This window comes from Callorhinus ursinus, unplaced genomic scaffold (assembly GCF_003265705.2).
Source record: "Callorhinus ursinus isolate GAN/ISIS: 27379988/994484 unplaced genomic scaffold, GSC_fseal_2.0 scaffold3, whole genome shotgun sequence".
NCBI classification, from domain to species: domain Eukaryota; kingdom Metazoa; phylum Chordata; class Mammalia; order Carnivora; family Otariidae; genus Callorhinus; species Callorhinus ursinus.
In genome coordinates this window covers 51,592,134-51,614,541 of record NW_027397065.1, presented here as the reverse complement: position 1 = coordinate 51,614,541, position 22,408 = coordinate 51,592,134, and the positions used below count along the sequence as shown (strand labels likewise).

At 40.5% G+C, this 22,408-nt stretch overlaps 1 protein-coding gene across 3 annotated transcripts in view; it reads left to right on the top strand.

Moving 5' to 3' along the window:
• SLC26A2 (solute carrier family 26 member 2) overlaps positions 1-14,178 on the top strand; it is a 65,779-nt gene extending 51,601 nt beyond the window's left edge. For all 3 annotated transcript variants that reach the window (XM_025867264.2, XM_073890875.1, XM_025867263.2), the window contains 3 exons: positions 6,763-6,940; positions 8,198-8,930; positions 10,429-14,178. In XM_025867264.2, coding sequence (XP_025723049.1) covers positions 8,223-8,930; positions 10,429-11,946 — 2,226 coding nt within the window. In that variant the 5' untranslated portion in view covers positions 6,763-6,940; positions 8,198-8,222 and the 3' untranslated portion in view covers positions 11,947-14,178. The remainder of the gene's footprint in view (positions 1-6,762; positions 6,941-8,197; positions 8,931-10,428) is intronic.
• Positions 14,179-22,408: the final 8,230 nt, after the last annotated feature.

The window sequence follows — 22,408 nt, the reverse complement described above, 5'->3', positions numbered from 1 at the left end:
AGGAAGGTCTCTCTAAGGAGATGATACATCAGCTGAGACCTGAAGGATGAGAAAAAACCTGCAAAGATCTGGGGGGTGATTATTCCAGGCAAAGAGAACTTGAGCAAGTGCAAAGACCCTGAAAAGGGAATCAACTTGGCATGTTCCAGGAACAGCAAGAAGGCCAGTAGAAAATGAGGGTGGAGAGGTAGGCAGGGTTCAGATTTCGTAGGCTATTGGAGTAGCCCAGATAAGATGGGATGGTGAAGGGGAGTGAAAAGTGGTTAGATCCCAGGTCCTTTGGGCGGTAGGGAGAAGAGCAACCAGGACTTACTGATGGATCATATACAGGATTCGTGGGGTAGGGACAAGAAAGATTGACCCCTCCGTTTGGGGTCTAGGTTCTGATGCATTTTGTCTAGCAGCACAGTGGTTCGCTTATAGTAGGTGCTTAGTAAATATTTATGATACGATGAAGACCAGTACCCAGTCTCTAGGAGCTCCCATAGAAAAGTTAACCAATCCAACCTTGGAAGGCTTGTTGTTGGCCCTAGTGAACATTTGTGGAGTAAGCAAGGGTTGCAAACCCACAGAAAGAGGATGGGTCTAAATTTTCTTCCAGTGGGCAGCAGTCCTTCCTTTTCTTCCAGGAGGCCTGCCCTCTCCCAGTGCTAACTTCTCAGTCTTGGGCAAGGGCCTGGAACAGTTGCCTAGGCTCCAGCCATCCTGACTGCAAGTACCTGTGAATGGGATGGAGATGGGTATGGAAGCTATGATCTTCCCTGGATTTGCTGGGCAACAGTGAGTTGGAGGATCAGATGGTACTGTGTAAATGGATACTGTACCTTAGTTGTACCCGTTTATGGTTTAGTTTTTTCTAAAACAATCTTAAGCTATTTCTTTATTCATAAAAGGCAAAAAAAGTAAATATTAATTGCTTAGTAGGAAAAGAATTAAATATTAGCATAACAGATCAGAAGATGTAATAAGATAATATATAATTATTTATCAAATGAGTGATATTTTAAACCCTTCTCAGAAACCTTCAGGGACTCTGTACTGTCTGCAGATCAAAGTCTCCCTTTTTTAATCTGGCATACGGGATCCTCCAGAATCTCCCCCAGATACCTTTGCAAAAGCTTCCTCTTAAACCAATTTCCCATGTGCATCTGGTGCTGTAAACTGTCTAATTTCTTTTCTAACAACCTCAGAACTATCTCTGAGTTTTCTTCTCCCCCATACATTTTCCAAGTCCTCTCTTATTCTTTCAGCTCTGACCCAGACTTTGGAGCCCAGGTGAGACATGAGCCAGGTTCTTCCCTTGAAGCCTTTCTGAACTATTCCAGCTCTTGGAGATTTTTCCCTTGTGCAGATGCTGTGATCATGGTAGTGGGCAGCTTCGATTTTATGTAGCAGTGAGTCGTGGTGGCACGTACATCCAGGTCGAACAAAACATGACTATGGAACCGTTATGTTTCAGAGGCCAACTTTACCATTCTCTGAAAACGATTGCCCTCTGAAGAGGCATTTCAGTTTCACAAATTGCAAAACTGTTATATAAGCACTGTTAGTTAAAATTATATGCTGTAATGCTGTGAATTGTGCAAGACTGTTGAATCACAGACCTCTACCTCTGAAACAAATAATGCAATATATGTTAAGAAAAAAAAAAAAAGAAGATAGCAGGAGGGGAAGGATGAAGGGGGGTAAATCGGAGGGGGAGATGAACCATGAGAGACGATGGACTCCGAAAAACAAACTGAGGGTTCTTGAGGGGAGGGGGGTGGGGGGATGGGTTAGCCCGGTGATGGGTATTAAAGAGAGCACGTTCTGCGTGGAGCACTGGGTGTTATGCACAAACAATGAATCATGGAACACTACATCAAAAACTAGTGATGTAATGTATGGTGATTAACATAACAATAAAAACATTTAAAGAAAAAAAAGTTATATGCTGTAATTACCAAAAGTAGACATTGTTTTGCTTATATCCAAGTCTTCAAAAAGAAGTTGGCTGACCACTATCGGGCATATATAGAAGAGACGTAACCTGTCTTCTAGTCCAGGGCTCTAGCCTCTCGGTAATTCCCACGGGAATTGTGCCAGTGCCGCTGGTTACTCATCTGGATCAGACTGCCTTCTACATGGTCATAGCTGCATGTGTGCAGTTGGAGAAGAAAGTACAGCAGTGTCTTTCCTTTTGATGTTGCCTGAACTCCTGTTGTTTAATGCAAGCCTGTGTAAATGTACTTTTCAAATGTTTTGTTGTTTTTCCTTCTGATTCCTTCAAAGTAATGTGGACAGTTCGAGTGTTTTCCTCTTGAACCTTTCCTTTTCTCACTCTCAATTATCAATGTTAGCAAAGGGAGAAACTAGCCTCGACGCTACAGTAGAATCATGTTTTATTGAACTTCATGCAATGTACAGTTTGTATTTCAACTTCCTTAAAATGGCTGTCTGGCTGTAGGCTCTATTCCAAGGATAAACACTGTCATTTTTTAATTTTCATGAAGCAGTTGATGAATACGATAATTGAAAGGAGTAATTGTCTTGGGGAAATGAGAGGATTTTGGTGCAAAAAGGGATATTTGAAAAATATATCCCAAAGCAGATGTTTCCACTTGAAAAGAAATATTGCTTTGCATCCAACTTTTTTTTCTGTGTTTGAGTTATTTGCTTAGCAAATGTTGTAGTTCCTATTTTTAGAAAGCATATACCTGGACATTTTGGAGGATACAAAGATGAATTAGAGTGGAGCTTGCTTTCAAGGAGTTTAGTTTGTATGAAGGTCATACCTACAATTTAGTTTTAAGACAATTTTTAAAGTAGCTTTATGTTGCCTTGGGTTTTAATATACGTATGAAAAAGAAAAAATAATAGTGTTGAGAATTTTAGGAGGTGAGTAGGACAGATAAAGGAGACTATAGAGGGCTTTTGGATTCAGACTGATGGCTCTATCAGTGCCACTGCTAGGACTCTTTGTGAATGAATACCTAAATTTTTGAGAGCTAGAGCTGAAAAAAGGACCATGGCCAAGAATATAGCAAACAGAGAGTAGGGTACGAGTTTGTAGTCATCAGTGCTAGGTAGCAGGTAGGTGAAAGTGGGATGTGTAGGGTAGCTGAATTCTAACGTGTTTGGAAGTATCTGAGGTTAGAGAAAGCTGATGAGATAGGTGATAGGAATAGTGTCATGCTCAAAAAGAGCTATGCTTAGAGTCCTAAAATCTGGATTTTATTACCTGGCTCAGTCACATGCAAGCTAAGTAAATGACTACATTGGGCAAGTGCTTTCACTTTTATAATCTATCTATATTTAAAGTGGGTTTCTTGGGATGCCTGGGTGGCTTAGTTGGTTGTGTCTGACTCTTGATCTCAGCTCAGGTCATGATGTCAGGGTCCTGAGATCCAGCCCTGTGTCAGTCTCCATGCTGGGCGTGGAGCCTGCTTAAGATTCTCTCTCTCCCTCTGCCTCTCCCCCCACCCTTCCTGTCGTGCTCCCTCTCAAATATAAGTAAGTAAGTAAGTAAATAAATAAATAAATATTGGGTTTCTTATAGATAGCATATAGTTGGGTTTTATTTTTTTAATCTAATCTTACACTCACTACCTTTTAATTGACACCTTTAGACCATTCGCAGTTGTAATTATTTTGTTTGTTTTAAATTCTACCATCTTGTATGGTACTGGCACAAAAATAGATACATAGATCAAGGGAACAGAATAGAGAGCACAGAAATGGACCCTCAACTCTATGGTCAACTCATCTTCGACAAAGCAGGAAAGAATGTCCAATGGAAAAAAGACAGTCTCTTCAGCAAATGGTGCTGGGTAAATTGGACAGCCACATGAAGAATGAAACTGGACCATTTCTTACACCACACACAAAAATAGACTCAAAATGGATGAAAGACCTCAATGTGAGCCAGGAGTCCATCAAAATACTAAAGGAGAACACAGGCAGCAACCTCTTTGACCTCAGCCGCAGCAACTTCTTCCTAGAAACATCACCAAAGGCAAAGGAAGCAAGGGTAAAAATGAACTATTGGGACTTCATCAAGATAAAAAGCTTTTGCACAGCAAAGGAAACAGTCGACAAAACCAAAAGACAACTGACAGAATGGGAGAAAATATTTGCAAATGACATATCAGATAAAGGGCTAGTATCCAAAATCTATAAAGAACTTATTAAACTCAACACCCAAAGAACAAATGATCCAATCAAGAAATGGGCAGAAGACATGAACAGACGTTTTTCCAAAGAAGACATCCAAATGGCCAACAGACACATGAAAGAGTGCTCAACATCGCTCAGCATTAGGGAAATCCAAATCAAAACCTCAATGAGATACCGCCTCACACCAGTCAGAATGGCTAAAATTAACAAGTCAGGAAACGACAGATGTTGGCGGGGATGTGGAGAAAGGGGAACCCTCCTACGCTGTTGGTGGGAACGCAAGCTGGTGCAGCCGCTCTGGAAAACAGTATGGAGGTTCCTCAAAAAGTTGAAAATAGAGCTACCATACGAACCAGCAATTGCACTACTGGGTATTTACCCCAAAGATACAAATGTAGGGATCCAAAGGGGTACATGCACCCCAATGTTTATAGCAGCAATGTCCACAATAGCCAAATTGTGGAAAGAGCCAAGATGTCCATCGACAGATGAATGGATAAAGAAGATGTGGTGTATATATATACAATGGAATATTGTGCAGCCATCAAAAGGAATGAGATCTTGCCATTTGCAACAAGGTGGATGGAACTGGAGGGTATTATGCTGAGCGAAATAAGTCAATCAGAGAAAGACATGTATCATAGGACCTCACTGATATGAGGAATTCTGAATCTCAGGAAACAAACTGAGGGTTGCTGGAGTGGTAGGGGGTGGGAGGGATGGGATGGTGGGGTGATAGACATTGGGGAGGGTATGTGCTATGGTGGGCACTGTGAATTGTGTAAGACTGCTGAATCACAGACCTGTACCTCTGAAAGAAATAATACATTATATGTTAAAAAAAAAAAAAAAGAAGATGATAGCAGGAGGGAAACAATGAAGGGGGGGAAATCGGAGGGGGAGACGAACCATGAGAGATGATGGACTCTGAAAAACAAACTGAGGGTTCTAGAGGGGAGGGGGTGGGGGATGGGTTAGCCTGGTGATGGGTATTAAAGAGGGCACGTTCTGCGTGGAGCACTGGGTGTTATACACAAACAATGAATCATGGGACACTACATCAAAAACTAATGATGTAATGTGTGGTGATTAACATAACATAAAAAAAAAGATAAACTCTACCATCTTGCAAGCTGTTTTCGATGTGTTCTATCTACTTTTGGTCCCCCTTTTCCTCTTTCTTTGCTTTCTTTTGGATTGAGAATTTTTTATGATCCCATTTTATCTCTACAATTGACTTATTATTTATACCTTTAAAAAATTTATTGGCTACGGGCGCCTGGGTGGCTCAGTTCATTGGGCAACTGCCTTCGGCTCAGGTCATGATCCTGGAGTCCCTGGATCGAGTCCCGCATCGGGCTCCCTGCTCAGCAGGGAGTCTGCTTCTCCCTCTGACCCTCCCCCCTCTCATGCTCTCTCTATCTCATTCTCTCTCTCAAATAAATAAATGAAATCTTTAAAAAAAATTTAGTGGTTACTCTTGGGTTTACAATATACATCTATAATCAGAGCCGATCTTCAAATAATAATGTGTCACTTAACATCTAGTTTAAGACCCTGCAATTCCCAATTCCTCTACCCATTTTTTGTGCTATTTTTTATACATTTTATTTTGCATATGCTATAATCAAAATACGTTCCTATTGTTGCTTAGATGTTTGTCTTTTAGAGCAATTAAAGATATTTTAAATTAAAAAATTATTTTATTTTTATATGTTCCATTCCTGGACTTTTACTTCTTTGTTGTGTAGACGTACTTTCTGTCAGGTATACGCATATATAGTAGTGCTGGTCTACTGGAAATTCTCTTAGTGTTTGAGAAAGTTTTTACTTCTCCATCTTTTAAAAGATATTTTCTCTGGGTATAGAATTCTGGGTTGGCAGCTGTTTTTCTGTGGTAAAGGCATTACTCTTTTATCTTCTGACGTTTCAAATGAGAAGTCCGCTCTAATTTTTGTCTTTGTTCCTGTGTGTTTAATGTGTGTTTTTAATTTGGCTTTCATCAGGCTGTTCTTTGTCTTCAGGATTTTATCTTTGTTTTCAGCGGCTTGAATATGATATATGTAGGTGTGGAGTTTTGTTTTTGTTTCTGTATTTGTTCTTTTTGGTATTGTCTGAGAGTCTTGGATCTATAGTTTGGTGTCTGTCTTTAATTTTGGAAAATTCTTGGCTACTATGTCTTCAGAGATTTTTTCTGCCCATTCTTTGTCCTCTCCTTTTGAGATTCCAATTGTACATAAGTTAGATTGCTTAATATGTCCCATAGCTCTTGGATGTTCTCTTACATTATTGTTACTGATTTAAAAAAAACATTGTTTTTCTCTTTCTTTTTCAGTTTGGGTAATTTCTATTGACCTGTTCTCAATTTCATGGATTCTTTCTTTGGCTCTGTCAAGTATATTGACGACCCTGTTAGAGGCATTCATTCTTCATCTGTTACTGTGTCTTTCACTTTTAGTATTTCAATTCAATTCTTTCTTACAGTTTCTATCACTCTGTTGCATTTTCTAGTATTAACTTTTATCTTTTTCCTTCCCAGATAGCAGCCATGTAGGGCAAGATTCAGATTTTCTTAGTTTTTTCTTATGCCTCTTTTGCATTTCTTAGGTTTGGAAAAGGCTTTTGACCCAGGAATCACCAAGAGCTGTTCCAAAATAGAAGGACATAAGAAATTTATTCAAACTAGCTTGGCCTGAGTAGGAAGTAAGAAGAGAGTTATAGACGGGTTGCATTGAGGAATGAAGAGCTGCTGTGTGTATCCGCAGATCTGATTGACTTGCTCAGGGTAAGTGGTCATCTAAATCTGTTCTTTTCTTCTTTATCTACTTAATAAGACCATCAAGTAACTATTATTTCACTCTTGTTAAGTGGGATGACCAGCTATAGCCCCTTCATCCAAAGAAAATTAACGTGTGTTACTTTTACAATAAAGGACATATTTTTCTGTCAGTTCCAAAACAGGAAATTTTCTGAGTCTTCCATCTAATATATTTTATCTCTTTTTGGCCACAGTCATAAAGTTGTGTGTTCATTTGTTCTTTGATTCATTCAAACATTTTGTAAGCCTACTGTCTCAGAGTTGCTATGCATTTGTTGGTGACTACAGTGATGAACAAGATATCCTTTCCTCCAGGAGCTAGGGAGACTCTTACTTAACTAACAGAAGAGTGTGATTAGTACTATAATGAAGGTGCAAAATGCTATGGGACACAGAGGGTATAGTGATTCACTTGACCTAGGGGATTGGTCGGTGTAGAAGAGGTAGCATTTTATTTTTATTTTTTATTTTTTTAAACATTTCATTTTATTTTTTTTTAAGATTTTTATTTATTTGAGAGAGAAAATGAGATAGAGCATGAGAAGGGGGAGGGTCAGAGGGAGAAGCAGACTCTCTGCCGAGCAGGGAGCCCGATGCGGGACTCGATCCCGGGACTCCAGGATCATGACCTGAGCCAAAGGCAGTCGCTTAACCAACTGAGCCACCCAGGCGTCTGAAGAGGTAGCCTTTTAACTGGGTATAAAAATGATTAGAATCTTGATGGGCCTAGAGGTCAATGGCCATCCTAAGTTAAGCAAACAGCTAACTCAAAGACATTGATTTGTGAAGTATCTGGTAAACAGTTTATGGTCTACTCCAAGAAAAAGACCATCTTATGTTTCAGGGACTTGCAGGTAGCAGTGAAGGTTTGAGACGAGATCCTGTTTTGCAGTATACCTGGGAGTGAAAAACTTGGAAAGAAGACAGTGATAGCAGGAGGAGACAGGCCACCCTGATACCTTTTCTAGAGGAAAAAACTGCAGGGGGAGCCAGGCAGAGATGGGAAGTCCTATACCCAATGACTTATTTGCTTTGACTTGGCTTTTTGTAGTCTGTTTTTTCCCCGATCAAGACATATGAGGCTCAACTAAAGAAAGTGAATATAAGATACCTATCCCCAAACTGAACTCCTCTTAACTCTCATGAATGACAAATAGAACTGTTAAAATGTGTGAGCACTGAGAATTACTTAATCCATTAATTCTGGTGTTTTCTTCACTGTAGGAGGCTAAAGCATCTATCTTCAGAAATGTCTTTGGAAAATAAAGAGCAATATGATCTGTCACCCAAGAATTCAGCTGAAGGAAATCACCAACACAGTCCTCTGTCTAATATGCATCCAGCTCTTGAAAAGGAATCAAGTACCTACTTGAAGCAATTTGAAGCCAGCGATCAATGCACACCTTATCGTAGGATCCATATGGAGCCTCAAGAGAAACCAAGTCCTAACTTCAAGCAATTTGTCACTAAAAAACTGCAGAAGAGTTGCCAGTGCAGTCCAACCAAAGCCAAAAATATGATTTTGGGTTTCCTTCCTGTTTTGCAATGGCTCCCAAAATATGATCTGAAGAAAAACATTTTAGGGGATATGATGTCTGGCCTGATTGTGGGCATCTTATTAGTGCCCCAGTCCATTGCTTATTCCCTCTTGGCTGGTCAGGAGCCTATCTATGGTCTGTACACGTCTTTTTTTGCCAGCATCATTTATTTCCTGTTGGGCACCTCCCGTCACATCTCTGTGGGCATTTTTGGAATCTTGTGCCTTATGATTGGTGAGGTAGTTGACCGAGAACTACACAAAGCTGGCTATGACACTGCCCAAAACGCGCCTTCTCATTTAGGAATGGTTTCAAATGGGAGCGCGTTATTAAACCAGACATCAGACTGGCTGTGTGACAGGAGTTGCTATGCAATTGCAGTTGGCAGCACTGTGACCTTTATGGCTGGAGTTTACCAGGTAAGAAACAGTGGAGGAAGTGGTTACTTCTAGCAAAAGAAATCACTGTACATGAAATGTCAGATCTGTAAAGGATCCCAGAGATCATAATGATTAAAGCTGTCATTCGTTGAGTGCTGCTTAGGAAATGTGAGGGATAGAGCCAAAATTCAAACCCTGGTCTGACTCCCCAGGTACGTTAAGGCTGCTTCTCTTTGCTTAACCTTAGGCTGCCACTTAACCAGTGAGTTTCAGTCAGCCAGATTGTCATTATATGGTCGTAAAAATGTTGACCAGAAAGGGACCTGAGATCACTCAGTACAACTCCTTCATTTTCTATGTTGAGAAACAATGAGTTTGCTTGAGATGACGTGTGGTTGGTTATCGGCAGAGTCACCATCAACGAGCAGAGGAGGATGCCAGGCTGAGGGCTGGCAGAAGGAAGAGTGCACGAGCCTTCAAATTATAGATGCCTCCCCTCCCCACCTTCAGATTTGCTGCTCTAGTGAGTGACTCTCACCACAGATAGCAATTGTCCTGGACTTCTGGGGAACAAGTTGAGAACCACTATTTCATGTTATTAGCCAGAAGAAAGGATTAGAAAATGAGATTCTCTTCGGGTCTCCCATAGAATCTCCTAACCCACCATTATCATCATGCCCCTGTCTTTTGGCATCCAGGAGTTAATGCCGCACTAAACCTCTTCTCCCTTAGAGGCACTTGGTTCCAATATGGGCAAGGGGAGAGTGAGCAGCTCATTTCATGTTGTTCCTGGTGAAGAGGGGAGGAAGAAGTGGATAATGTGCAGAAGGGTGATGCTCTGCAGGGTCCGTTTTTGCTTTTTTATTAGTATGTCCCACCAATAAGAAAGGGCTCTGTAGAATTCGGAGGAATCATTTGGAAGAGGAAAAAATAAAGAAATAAAAAAGTTTTGTCTTTGAGGATGCAGATTTGGTATGGGGAGCAGTTTGGCATAAGCTTGTAGACACTGAATGAGAATAGTTTCTCAGCATGAGGTTAAAGAGTGTGTTCTATAATAATTTTAAGTGTGATTCTTTGATGTGAATCCAGTTTTTTTGTTTTATCAGTTAAAACTTCACTTTTATTGTAATGATTTGTAGTTTAATGAAAACACATGGTTTTTTAATTAGGAGACTTTTTCCAGTTTGAGTTTTTATAATTTCTTGTGGATCCTTAAGAATTTTTTCTTTTTCAAAGAGGTCTGAACTCTATTCATGTTTAAGAAACATTGTAGACGAAGGTAGGAATCCTAAGTTCTTGTCTCATCCGGGCTGAGTAACAGTGTGACTTTGGGCGAGTTGCTTAGCCCTCTGAGTGTCAGTAAAATGAGCCCTCTTTGTAAAATGAGACGACTGATGTACAATTGGTTTTTTCTACCTCTGACATTTTCTGATGCTCCAATGGTATGTCTCCACGCAAAGCAATGCCAAGGTATTTATTGGAAGGTTTAGAAGCTCTTTTACACTTATATGTAACACTTGTATATCCTTCCTTCCAGGTAGCGATGGGCTTCTTCCAAGTGGGCTTTGTTTCTGTCTACCTCTCAGATGCCTTGCTGAGTGGATTTGTCACTGGTGCCTCCTTCACTATTCTTACATCTCAGGCCAAGTACCTCCTTGGGCTCAGCCTTCCTCGGAGTAATGGTGTGGGCTCGCTCATCACTACTTGGATACAAATCTTCAGAAACATCCATAAGACCAACCTCTGTGATCTCATCACCAGCCTTTTGTGCCTTTTGGTTCTTTTGCCAACCAAAGAACTCAATGAGCACTTCAAGTCCAAGCTTAAGGCACCGATTCCTACTGAACTTATTGTTGTCGTGGCAGCCACATTAGCCTCTCATTTTGGAAAACTAAATGAGAAATACAATACCAGTGTTGCTGGGCCTATTCCCACGGGGTTTATGCCACCGAAAGCACCAGATTGGAACCTAATTCCTAGTTTGGCTGTAGATGCAATAGCTATTTCGATCATTGGTTTTGCTATCACCGTATCACTTTCTGAGATGTTTGCCAAGAAACATGGCTACACAGTCAAAGCCAATCAGGAAATGTATGCTATTGGCTTTTGCAATATCATCCCCTCCTTCTTCCACTGCTTTACTACTAGTGCAGCTCTTGCAAAGACCTTGGTTAAAGAATCAACAGGCTGCCAAACTCAGCTTTCTGGTGTGGTGACAGCCTTGGTTCTTTTGTTGGTCCTCCTGGTAATAGCTCCTTTATTCTATTCCCTTCAGAAAAGTGTCCTTGGTGTAATCACCATTGTAAATCTCCGGGGAGCCCTACGTAAATTTAAGGATCTGCCCAAGATGTGGAAGGTTAGCAGAATGGATACGGTTATCTGGTTTGTTACCATGCTGTCCTCTGCACTGTTAAGTACTGAAATAGGCCTGCTAATTGGGGTTTGTTTTTCTATGTTTTGTGTCATTCTCCGCACTCAGAAGCCAAAGACCTCATTGCTTGGTTTGGTGGAAGAGTCTGAAATCTTTGAATCCGTGTCTGCTTACAAGAATCTTCAGACTAAGCCGGGCATCAAGATATTCCGTTTTGTAGCCCCTCTCTACTACATAAACAAAGAATGTTTTAAATCTGCTTTATACAAAAAAACTCTCAACCCAATCTTAGTAAAGGCAGCTCAGAAGAAGGCCGCAAAGAGAAAGATCACAAAGGAAACAGTGGTTCTCAGTGGAATCCAGGACGAAGTTTCAGTGCAACTTTCCTGTGATCCCTTGGAGCTTCATACCGTAGTGATTGACTGCAGCACAATACAGTTTTTAGATACAGCAGGGATCCATACACTGAAAGAAGTTCGTAGAGATTATGAAGCCATTGGCATCCAGGTTCTGCTGGCTCAATGCAATCCCTCTGTGAGGGATTCCCTGGCCTGCGGAGAGTATTTCAAAGAGGAAGAAGAAAACCTTCTCTTTTATAGTGTGTATGAAGCAGTGGCCTTTGCAGAATATCAGAATCAGAAAGGAGTATGTATTCCCAATGGTCTGAGCCTTTCCAGTGAATGACTGAGAAAGCAGATGGAAAGGAGAATGATGTCCAGCCAATAGGTTAAGGTTTGAAGTATATAACATTTTCTAGTTCCACAGTGGAAACTGTTGCACTTGAAATTTTAACCTGGGACGCCTGGGTGGCTCAGTCGGTTAAGCATCTGCCTTCGGCTCAGGTCATGATACCAGGGTGCTGGGATCGAGCCCCATATCGGGCTCCCTGCTCAGTGGGGAGTCTGCTTCTCCCTCTCCCTCTGTGTGCTCGCCCTCACTCTCTCTCTAATAAACAAATAAATCTTAAAAAAAAATTTTTTTTAACCTGTTGGTTAGACATTATTCCGTTGACGCCAATGGCCTCTGTAGGTACACAAATGCAGCAGAGTTTATAGTTGGGCAGAATCACAAAGAAGAAAATACTGTAGTTTCAGGCTTTCTTGCAGATATGAGGTTTTCTTGGAATTAAATAAACATCTATTGAATTGAACTGTAAAGTAGCCCCTAAACTCAGTTACCATGCTGTTGTAGAAGATAAGCAGTTGGACTCTTCCTTGAGAACCAGGAGGTAAAGCTGACATTGACGTGGCAAGTGCTGGAGCCCACTCGCCGTGACTCTTTGGAGAGGGAGTAGAAAGGAGGCAAGGCGACAGTGTTGTGCCTTCTCTGATGCCAGCAAGCCAGGAGACTTCTGGGGCAAAAGGTTTGTCCTTACTGGTACATCTCTGTTCCCAGTCTTTGCTCCCTAGACGGCAGTAGGATCTCTGGCTTTGAGTAGGAGAGCACCATCCCTTAAGGTAGGGAACCACAGGCGCAGTCTTACTGGGGGTTGGGTGGCTGAGCAGGCTGGTGAAATCCTACCGCCAGCCTCATGTTACCTAGAGCATTCTTTGTAATACATTTGATGTTTTATTCCTGCCTTTTTATTTAGGGTAAGTAGGTAAGTGAAGAGCTCTTCTTCATAATCAGCCAGAATAATAGGAATCCTCCCTGTCTTTTCTGTGATCTCAGTCTGTCCCTGTTTCTGACTATTTCTCTACCGTTAAGCTCTGTTGTAGCTTTCATTCATTTAGTGTTTCTCATGGAATCTGTCTTACACTGCTGTGGATTACCAGCGACAAGCTTGCTAGGTAAAAGGCACAATGCTGACTCCACAATTCTAGACAGCATTTTAAATGAGCTTGAGGCAACTGTTAAGGATGGATTGAAAAAAGGAATGGTTGACGGTTTCCCTTAAGAATTTGTTTACTTAGCAGTGGATTTTTTTTTTTTCTTTCCCATGGCATTTTAGCAAGGGTGCCCTGGGGATTGACAGTCTTTCTCAAATAGAAGATACTATTCATCTTTACTCTTGCAGGAATATTTTATTGTAACCAATGGAAAGGAGTCCATGGAAGTGATAAAGTGCTTCCAAAAGAACATCAATAATTAATTGGTAGATGTTTTAGTGAAAACAAAACTAATGCTTACTGCCATGCACCCTATTGATGTACAATAAATATGGATGACAGCGACAGCGTTTAACTCCTTGGGTCACCTAAAACTATTATGCAAGAGGATTTAGAAACATCACATTCATACATCCCAAGTTCTGTGTATATATTTTTTATCACGGCTGGCTACAGGTTGTGACCACAGGAATAGTTCCTTTTTAAAAGCAAGAATGTCCGACATTAAAAGCTTTTCATTCTGTATGTGGACCTTGATAGGCAACAAAAGAAAAAAACAGGTTTTCCAAAGTTAGGACTAGGAGACTAATTTATGTGAGATTGAAACATTTAGCTACACTAAAGCAAGCAAAATAATTACAGAAATGCAAATCATTTTTAACCTGCTACTACATTCTAAACAACTTAAATATTTATGAGAAGCAAACCCTATGTGTAGGGCATCTGTTGGAGTGGGACACTTTTAAACATATGTAGCTTCCTTGTTGGCTCCAGAAACTCCAAGTGTTGCGTTTCTATTGGTAGAGCTCTGTCCAACTGTTTACATGGAAAATGCCTTTCTATTAAAACAAAACTGTTCCTCAATTAAAAAAAAAAAGCTGGATTTCTGTCTTGGAAGTGATTGATTTCATGGTTAAATGTAATAGTACTAAATTTTGACATCCGTTTACAACTTAAGTCTAGAATTTCAGAAATACTGACTGCTGTTTGTTGTGTGGGTTTTTTTCTTTTGTTGGTTTTTAGCCACTATTTGCCCTTTCTGTCCAGTTTTAGAAATAGTAATAATAAAATCACTGTGTCTTCGTTAGTTGTTTGTTTTTAATCCCTCTTACCCACCCCTCCCAAGCCAGGTTTGAACCCAGACCATTATAGATGTCTAATGCCATGTGAGAGAGTAAATGAGTACATGTTCAAGATGACCCTCTCATTTAGCAAACACAAGCAAAAAAAGTGTCCAAAGAATTTGGAAAATGGAGTAACAGGATCTGACTTTACCTGACACTTCTGTCCATATGTGTATATAAACAATTCTGAAGCTTTATGTAGTTAGCAGAGTCTTTTTTTTATTTTCTCTCTTTTTTAAAATTTTTTTATTATGTTAATCACCATATATTACATCATTAGTTTTTGATGTAGTGTTCCATGATTCATTGTTTGCGTATAACACCCAGTGCTCTACGCAGAATGTGCCCTCTTTAATACCCATCACCCGGCTAACCCATCCCCCTACCCTCCTCCCCTCTAGAACCCTCAGTTTGTTTTTCAGAGTCCATCATCTCTCATGGTTCGTCTCCCCCTCTGACTTACTCCCCTTCATTCTTCCTCTCCTGTTATCTTCTTCTTTTTCTTTTTTCTTAAAATATGTTGCGTTATTCGTTTCAGAAGTACAGATCTGTGGTTCAACAGTCTTGCACAATTCACAGCGCTCACCGTAGCACATACCCTCCCCAGTGTCTATCACCCAGCCACCCCATCCCTCCCACCCCCAACCACTCCAGTAACACTCAGTTTGTTTCCTGAGATTAAGAATTCCTCATATCAGTGAGGTCATATGATACATGTCTTTCTCTGATTGACTTATTTCACTCAGCATAACACCCTCCAGTTCCATCCACGTCGTTGCAAATGGCAAGATCTCATTCCTTTTGATGGCTGCATAATATTCCATTGTGTATATATACCACATCTTCTTTATCCATTCATCTGTCGATGGACATCTTGGCTCTTTCCAGGTTTGGCTATTGTGGACATTGCTGCTATAAACATTGGGGTGCACGTACCCCTTCGGGTCCCTACATTTGTATCTTTGGGGTAAATACCCAGTAGTCAGCAGATTCTTGAATTATGTTTTGGTTTGTTCCTCTTCTACCCAAACAAACAAACGGGAGATTCTACTTTTGGCAGCCACTTGTAAAAACATTTAAGATTTCACTAGAATTTATACCTCACTTCTCTGCTTGAGTTGAGGTCCAGTTATACTGACACATTGTTGATTGCTAGTATTTAAAGAAACCAAGCCTGAAACCAAAATCTAATTCAACAAAACTATTATTTCCATTTTCTTTCTTGCTCAAGGCTTGGACTTTAGTTCAGTAGCTGATACTTTGACACACTTTATTGATACAAAAATATCTTGCTTACCCTAAACTTTAGAGTATAAAGGAAGCATTTTCTCATTGCTTAATAACAAATGTATAAAATTCTAAATATCTTAAAATGGTCATTTAATTGAAACATAGTGTATACATTCTTGATGGTTAAAACTTACAGCTGGAGGGGTGGCATATGCCAATGCACAGAAAGAGTAAGGATAACATTCAGGAGGAGTGAAGGGAATACACCGTTGGAAAAAAACTCTTGGACCCAATGGGGGAGAAAGGAGAGGACTCAGTTGAATGGGATCCAACCCCTGGTTAGCCGCACTCCGCAGGAGGGAGATCAGGAATAGGAGCCACACCTTAGTTTGACAGCAGGCTCAGAACTGGGTTCTGTTTCCAGAAAGGGAGGGCAGATTCACCAAAGCTGAAAGAGCTGAAGAGCGTGTGGTACCCCAGAGGTGGGGCAAAGGCCCAATTGACTGACTCTGGAGCACAGACTGAGGGACAGTAGCCTCTGATGGTGGTAAAAATGACAAATGTCTAGTTGACAATTTTTTTTTAATGGGACCAAAGGAAAACAAATTTGGATAGTCCACCTTAGCTTTTAAACAACAGTAGTCATTGAAACCAAAATCTGGGTTACAGTATGATAAATGGTGATCTTTAAACATGTATCAAGATGTTAGAGAGTTCATTAGACTATTCTACTGCAAATGAATATGTTTTAACAAGAACAGTTATTCTCTGCAGGTGTATTTTCTTAATAGTTTGTCACTGAAGAACACATTGTCTGGGTGTTAGCCCTACTCTTAATATGTAAGTGAGAAAAAGGCAGTGAATTTCTTGGGAACTTAAATGGAGTCTAGAAGTTACAATGATAAATTTGAGCTCTGGTGGTCTTTGTTGATGTTCTTAATGAATTGTTTTCCTCTCTCCATTGCTATAGATGAGCTATAGGTTCTTTTTGCACCAATGTAAATAAAACCTCAATACTTGGGGCGCCTGGCTGGCTCAGTCATTGAGCATCTGCCTTCAGCTCAGGTCATGATCCCAGGGTCCTGGGATCGAGCCCCACATCGGGCTCTCTGCTCAGCGGGAAGCCTGCTTCTCCCTCTCCCTCTGCTTGTGTTCCCTCTCTCGCTGTGTCTCTCTCTGTCAAATAAATAAATAAAATCTTTAAGAAAAAAAAAAGCAAAACCCTCAATACTTACTGAGGACCCATGCAGGTGTCTAGGGCCCTGGGCCAGGTGCTGGGACTATGGTACTAAATCTAGTAGGTGGGCTATACAGTAACTCTCCTAGGTAACACCTGGGGCACTTAGAGGTGCTTTATGAAGGGGCTTAGCTGAGCCTGGACCGAGGTCTGAACAGGAGACAGGCAACTGAGTCAAACAAGGAGGCATGGATGCCCCGGTCTATTTAGGGAATGATTCCACAGTGAGATGGCAAAAACCCAATCAACAGGGTTTAGGCTTTTAGTTTTTCTGTTCTTTGAGGTTTCTCTCTTTTCCCCCTGTTTTCTTTATCTGTTCTAGTGGTGCCTTAATTTGAAACTGGATTTTAAAAACTGCAAGGAGGAGGAAATTAGATCTAGAAGGCTTTTAGGCTTTGAACTAATTTGGCTTTTCTTTTGTATTAAGATTTTATTAGATAATCAAGATTAGAATCATCAAGCGTTAATACAAGAATGAAAAGTATAATGCGGGGTGGTGCCTGGGTGGCTCAGTTGGTTAAGTGTCTGCCTTTGGCTCAGGTCCTGATCACAAGGTCCTGGGATTGAGTCCTGCATCGGGCTCCCTGCTCGGCGGGGAGCCTGCTTCTCCCTCTCCCTCCTGCTCGTTCTCTCTCTCTCTCTCTAAAATAAATAAAATCTTAAAAAAAAAAAAAGAGTGAGAAGTATAATGGAACAGGCCAAAATAATGAACCTACTGCTTTGTTATCATAGCCTATTATTATTAAAGTAAAATACTATTGAAATATTGTAAGTTAAAGGTACATTTTAGTTTTTTTTTTTTTAATGTTAGTAACTTTAGTGACGGAGAATTTAGATCTGGGAGTACGGGAAGATTTATTTTTATAAGGTAATTTTTATCCTGACAAGGACTATTATTTTTAAAAGTGTTTTGCATCTAGAATTTTTTTTAAGATTTTATTTATTTATTTGAGAGCCAGAGAATGAGAGAGAGAGAGCATGAGAGCGGGAGGGCCAAAGGGAGAAGCAGACTCCTTGCTGAGCAGGGAGCCTGATACGGGACTCGATCCTGGGACTCCAGGATCATGACCTGAGCCAAAGGCAGTCGCTTAACCAACTGAGGCACCCAGGTGTCCCTGCACCTAGAATTTTTTAAGTAAACATGTTAAATACAGTTGGGAAAGTTAAATAAGCAATATACTAAATAGTGGATTTTTTTTTTTTTGGTGTGTATCCTATTTTTTCTTTGTGATATAAAATAAGGAGAAATTGAATTATGAAAACTAGAACACTAAATGCCTTTATTTGAGATACCATGTTTGCAAGCCTACACTGGCACCTTGTACCTTTCTTAGACTGAATTATGGCTCTGAAAAAGGCCAGATAATTATAATCTTATTACAAAATGCCAATGACAAAATTTCTAACTGAAGGCTTTTTAGTTGGCAAATAGACAAGCAGCCTTAGCCAGAAAGGATTTTTAACAAACATATTTTAGGGAAGTTATCTCCCCCTCTTCCTCATCCCCCATCCCTAAAATAATAAGATACTGGGATTCAAAAAGCTCTTGCCTTTTCCATTCAGGTCAGTTGGGAAATTACTATTTGAGTTCTGATGCTGCCGTGATTTCTTCAAAAATTAGTGGGAACAAACCAATCTACATAAAAGGCTACCTTTTTTGTCTCCTTTGCAATTTTATATACAAATCAAGACAATACCAGGGTGACAGGTGAATGAACATAAATTCTCAGTTTTGTCTGTCCCCTAAAAAGCAAACTGCCCTTTTTTTTCCCCCAATTATTCACAGCTAGTGACTTTTAGGAACATGTTTTATACCACATATATCTTTTTTAATTAAAGCAAGTGCTTTGATGCCATTCCATATATATCAGGCTTAACCCTCTATGGCATGAGGATGAATTGAGGGATTGCAGCGTGTTGCAGGAGAGGGGGGGAGTTGGTTAATAGCAAATCTTTGTCTTTTGGAAAGATATGTTCATGTTGTTTATTATGTAAGTACTATATGTGTTGAGATCTAGAGGTGTCATTTCTACTAATAAATTGTTATGCTAATAAAATTTTACTCTGTGTCTAAATTATTTAAGTGCAACTAAGAAACACATTTAGGTCACCAGTGAGCTTTGGAATACCATCTCTTTACATTTGGAGAGTGACCCAGTCATTAATTTTTCCCAACTACAGCAAGAAGATGTGTTTTTATAGAAAGACATAATGCATAAAGAAATGCATTTCTTTGCTTTTTTGCTTTGTGGTCCTGAGGGTGTACATTAACCCTTTGGGGACTCAATTTTTGCATCGATGAAGAGGGGAGGAGCACTAGATTGCTGAGGACCTTTCCAGTTCTCATGTCGCATGACTACTATTCTGTACCATGTTGGAATCAGAAAACCCCAAACTGGCTCATGTTTTACTACTCCTAACCCTAAATTTTGGTAAGTGAATTTTGGGCCACATTTTCCCAATCAGTAAGTTGAGGCTAACACCTTATATGCAGAATGAAGGAGTTAGACTGAATGGTCTTCGAAGGGCCCTTCCAATTTTACCATCTCGTATACTCACTCATGTGCACGCAGCACGTGGGATCTAGAGCCTTGTGAAGTGCCTCACACACTCATTCTCTGGCATCTCTCCAGCTACCTTGGAGGGCTCTGCTTCCCATCTGTCCTGTCAGTGCTTGTGTCCTTGGCCTCTTCTCTCCTCATTTAGCACCATTGCTTAAGGTTTGACTTTTCAGATCTGATTGAGACTGATGGAAGTATGGCTCTTCTTGGAGAAATACCACATGCGCACATGTACATACACACGATTTATAAAAAGGCTGGTTCGTGGACCCACATGTCATGAATACTTTGCATTATAAGCTGTCTTCAGATGACTACATCCACATCCATGGCTTCAATTGCTTTATTATCTGTGTGCTGATGGCAGCCAAACATGATTTCTAGCCTTTCCAGAACACCAGCCAGCATATCTGTCTATATATAAATCTCCAGAGCTGTCCAATAACCGCTGGATGCCCAGAGGCACCTCACATAGAACACATCCTCACAAACTCTTCCCCTGTTAACCTGTCTTGATCATGGCATGACCCAGCAACTCAAGCCAGAAACCTGAAAAATTTTAGAATATTCCTCTTCAAATCCATCTACCTGGTAAGAGTCTCAAATCCAACATCTCTTTCTTGCCCTCAATGTTCATTTATCTTCAGGACTATGCCACAACCTACCTAGTTAATCTGTTTCTCTACAACTTAGCCTCCACACTAGTTATCAATTATTTTCTTAAAAAAAAAAAAGACCTTTGTTACTTCTAAGTGGTTCTCTAGTGTTTTCAGAATAAGTCCAGAATCAATGCTATGGCCAACAAGACCTTAAAAACTTTGCCCTTGCTTACATCTTCCACCTCTTGTCCTGTCACACACCCCTTTGCTTGACCAATAAACCTCTGACCTGAAGTGATCCCAAAAGGACCATTTTAAAATACCCCAGGCCTTTATATATGCTGTTCCTTCTGCCAGGAGTAGCCTCCCAGCCCCATATGCATAACCTTTTACTACTCTTTCCAAATACTTCTTACTAAAAATCCCTTGCTTTTGGCAATATTTCCTATTGAATTCCTCTTCTGTCATGCGGTCTCCTTTGGACCTCATCTCTGCCTCTGAAATGGCATTTGCCATTCTATTATTTTTTCTTCCCTATCTGCTAACTGGACTCCCTGAGGATAGGGCCGTGTATTTCATCCTTAGAGCCTCTATGGCCAGCAGTGGATATAAGGTCCAAGCATGTTTATATTTGGTGGATAGTTACTTCTCTAACATTGGTTCATTTGCAGAGCATGTCTATCTGTCTCGGGTCAATTACATGGCCTTTCCAATAGGTTGGAAAAAGTCCCTGCTGAAGGGATAGGTGTGTAATGGTGTTGGTTTAGGTGGCCCAAGGCACAATTATTTCTAAGTTAGTTGCCTGAGCAAGTATTACATCCTATGTCTTTTCTTTAATTTTTTATTGTTATGTTAATCACCATACATTACATCATTAGTTTTTGATGTAGTGTTCCATGATTCATTGTTTGCGTATAACACCCAGTGCTCCACGCAGAACGTGCCCTCTTTAATACCCATCACCAGGCTAACCCATCCCCCCACCCCCCCCCCTCCCCTCTAGAACCCTCAGTTTGTTTTTCAGAGTCCATCGTCTCTCATGGTTCGTCTCCCCCTCCGACTTACTCCCCTTCATTCTTCCCCTCCTGCTATCTTCCTCTTTTTTTTTTCTTAACATATATTGCATTATTTGTTTCAGAAGTATAGATCTGTGATTCATCAGTCTTGCACAATTCACAGCGCTCACCATAGCACATACCCTCCCCAATGTCTATCACCCAGCCACCCCATCCCTCCCACCCCCCATCACTCCAGCAACCCTGTTTGTTTCCTGAGATTAAGAATTCCTCATATCAGTGAGGTCTTTTCTATCTTTCCTTGTCTCCCTTTTCAGTCAGAGGAATTAAAAAACATGGCTGCTTCTAAGGGTTCTTGGGTTGGCCAAATTATCTCTATTGTGTAGTCTTCCTCTGCCCTCTGGTGGCCAGAATATGCTACCACGTTTCACTTCGAAGAACTATGGCTTCTGGTAGCATGAACAGTTTTTTTTTTTTTTAAGATTTTATTTATCTATTTATTTGACAGAGAGAGAGAGACAGCAAGAGAGGGAACACAAGCAGGGGGAGTGGGAGAGGGAGAAGCAGGCTTCCGGCAGAGCAGGGAGCCCGATGCGGGGTTCGATCCCAGGACCCTGGGATCATGACCTGAGGCAGACGCTCAACTGACCGAGCCACCCAGGCGCCCAAGAAAACGAGTTTTACCTAATGATCAGTCTTGGTGGTTCTGGAACACTAAACTCCAAGATCTGTTAGTGAAAGGAAGGTCTGGTAAGGGAGGTCCCTGCCTCTAGATAGTACCTGTAAAGTTCCAAATAAGGATGGATATTAATGACATAGCATTTATAGAACTTAGTCTGTGTCAGATATACATTTTTATCCTCATAACAGCTCAATTGAGTTAAGTACCTAGTTTCAGAATGTTGGCCTACAGAGTGGATTGGTGAACTGGGGCAAACTAATCCTCAACTGGGGCAGGAGGGACCAGAGAGTCAGGGAGAAGCCATGGAGGGCCTGATGAAGACAGCCAACTCAGAAGGGATGATATCTTCTAGTTTAAAAAAACAAAAGTATCAAACAAACAAACAACACCCTAATGTCCCAACAGACTTGAAGGTTTAACCAATGTAAACCAGGATGCAAAAGCTCTCTCTTTTGGATATGATTTCCATCTATAAGGATCTAATTCATTATGATACATTAAATGAGTCAAGAGTGTGAAATTTCTTTTTTTTTTTAAAGCAAGTTTAAGCACATATTTACTGACTACTACTATGTGCAAGGCACTTGAAGCCTTTCATACCAAAATCTTGTGGGTGTAAATCCTACAATGACTTTATATGGAAGGAAATGGCTTAACTTTATATATTGCAATTCCTCATTATCAAAGAACAGATGATAACCTGGACTGGAATACTATTTGAGACAATGATATTCATAGAAAAAATTGCTAATTCTTTTAAATAGAGGACAGCCCTATCCTATCCTCAAGTCATATTCTAGTAGAATCAGTGCTTCATACAGCTTTTAAAAAAAAACGTGGCATTGACACATTACATGTATATAGCAAT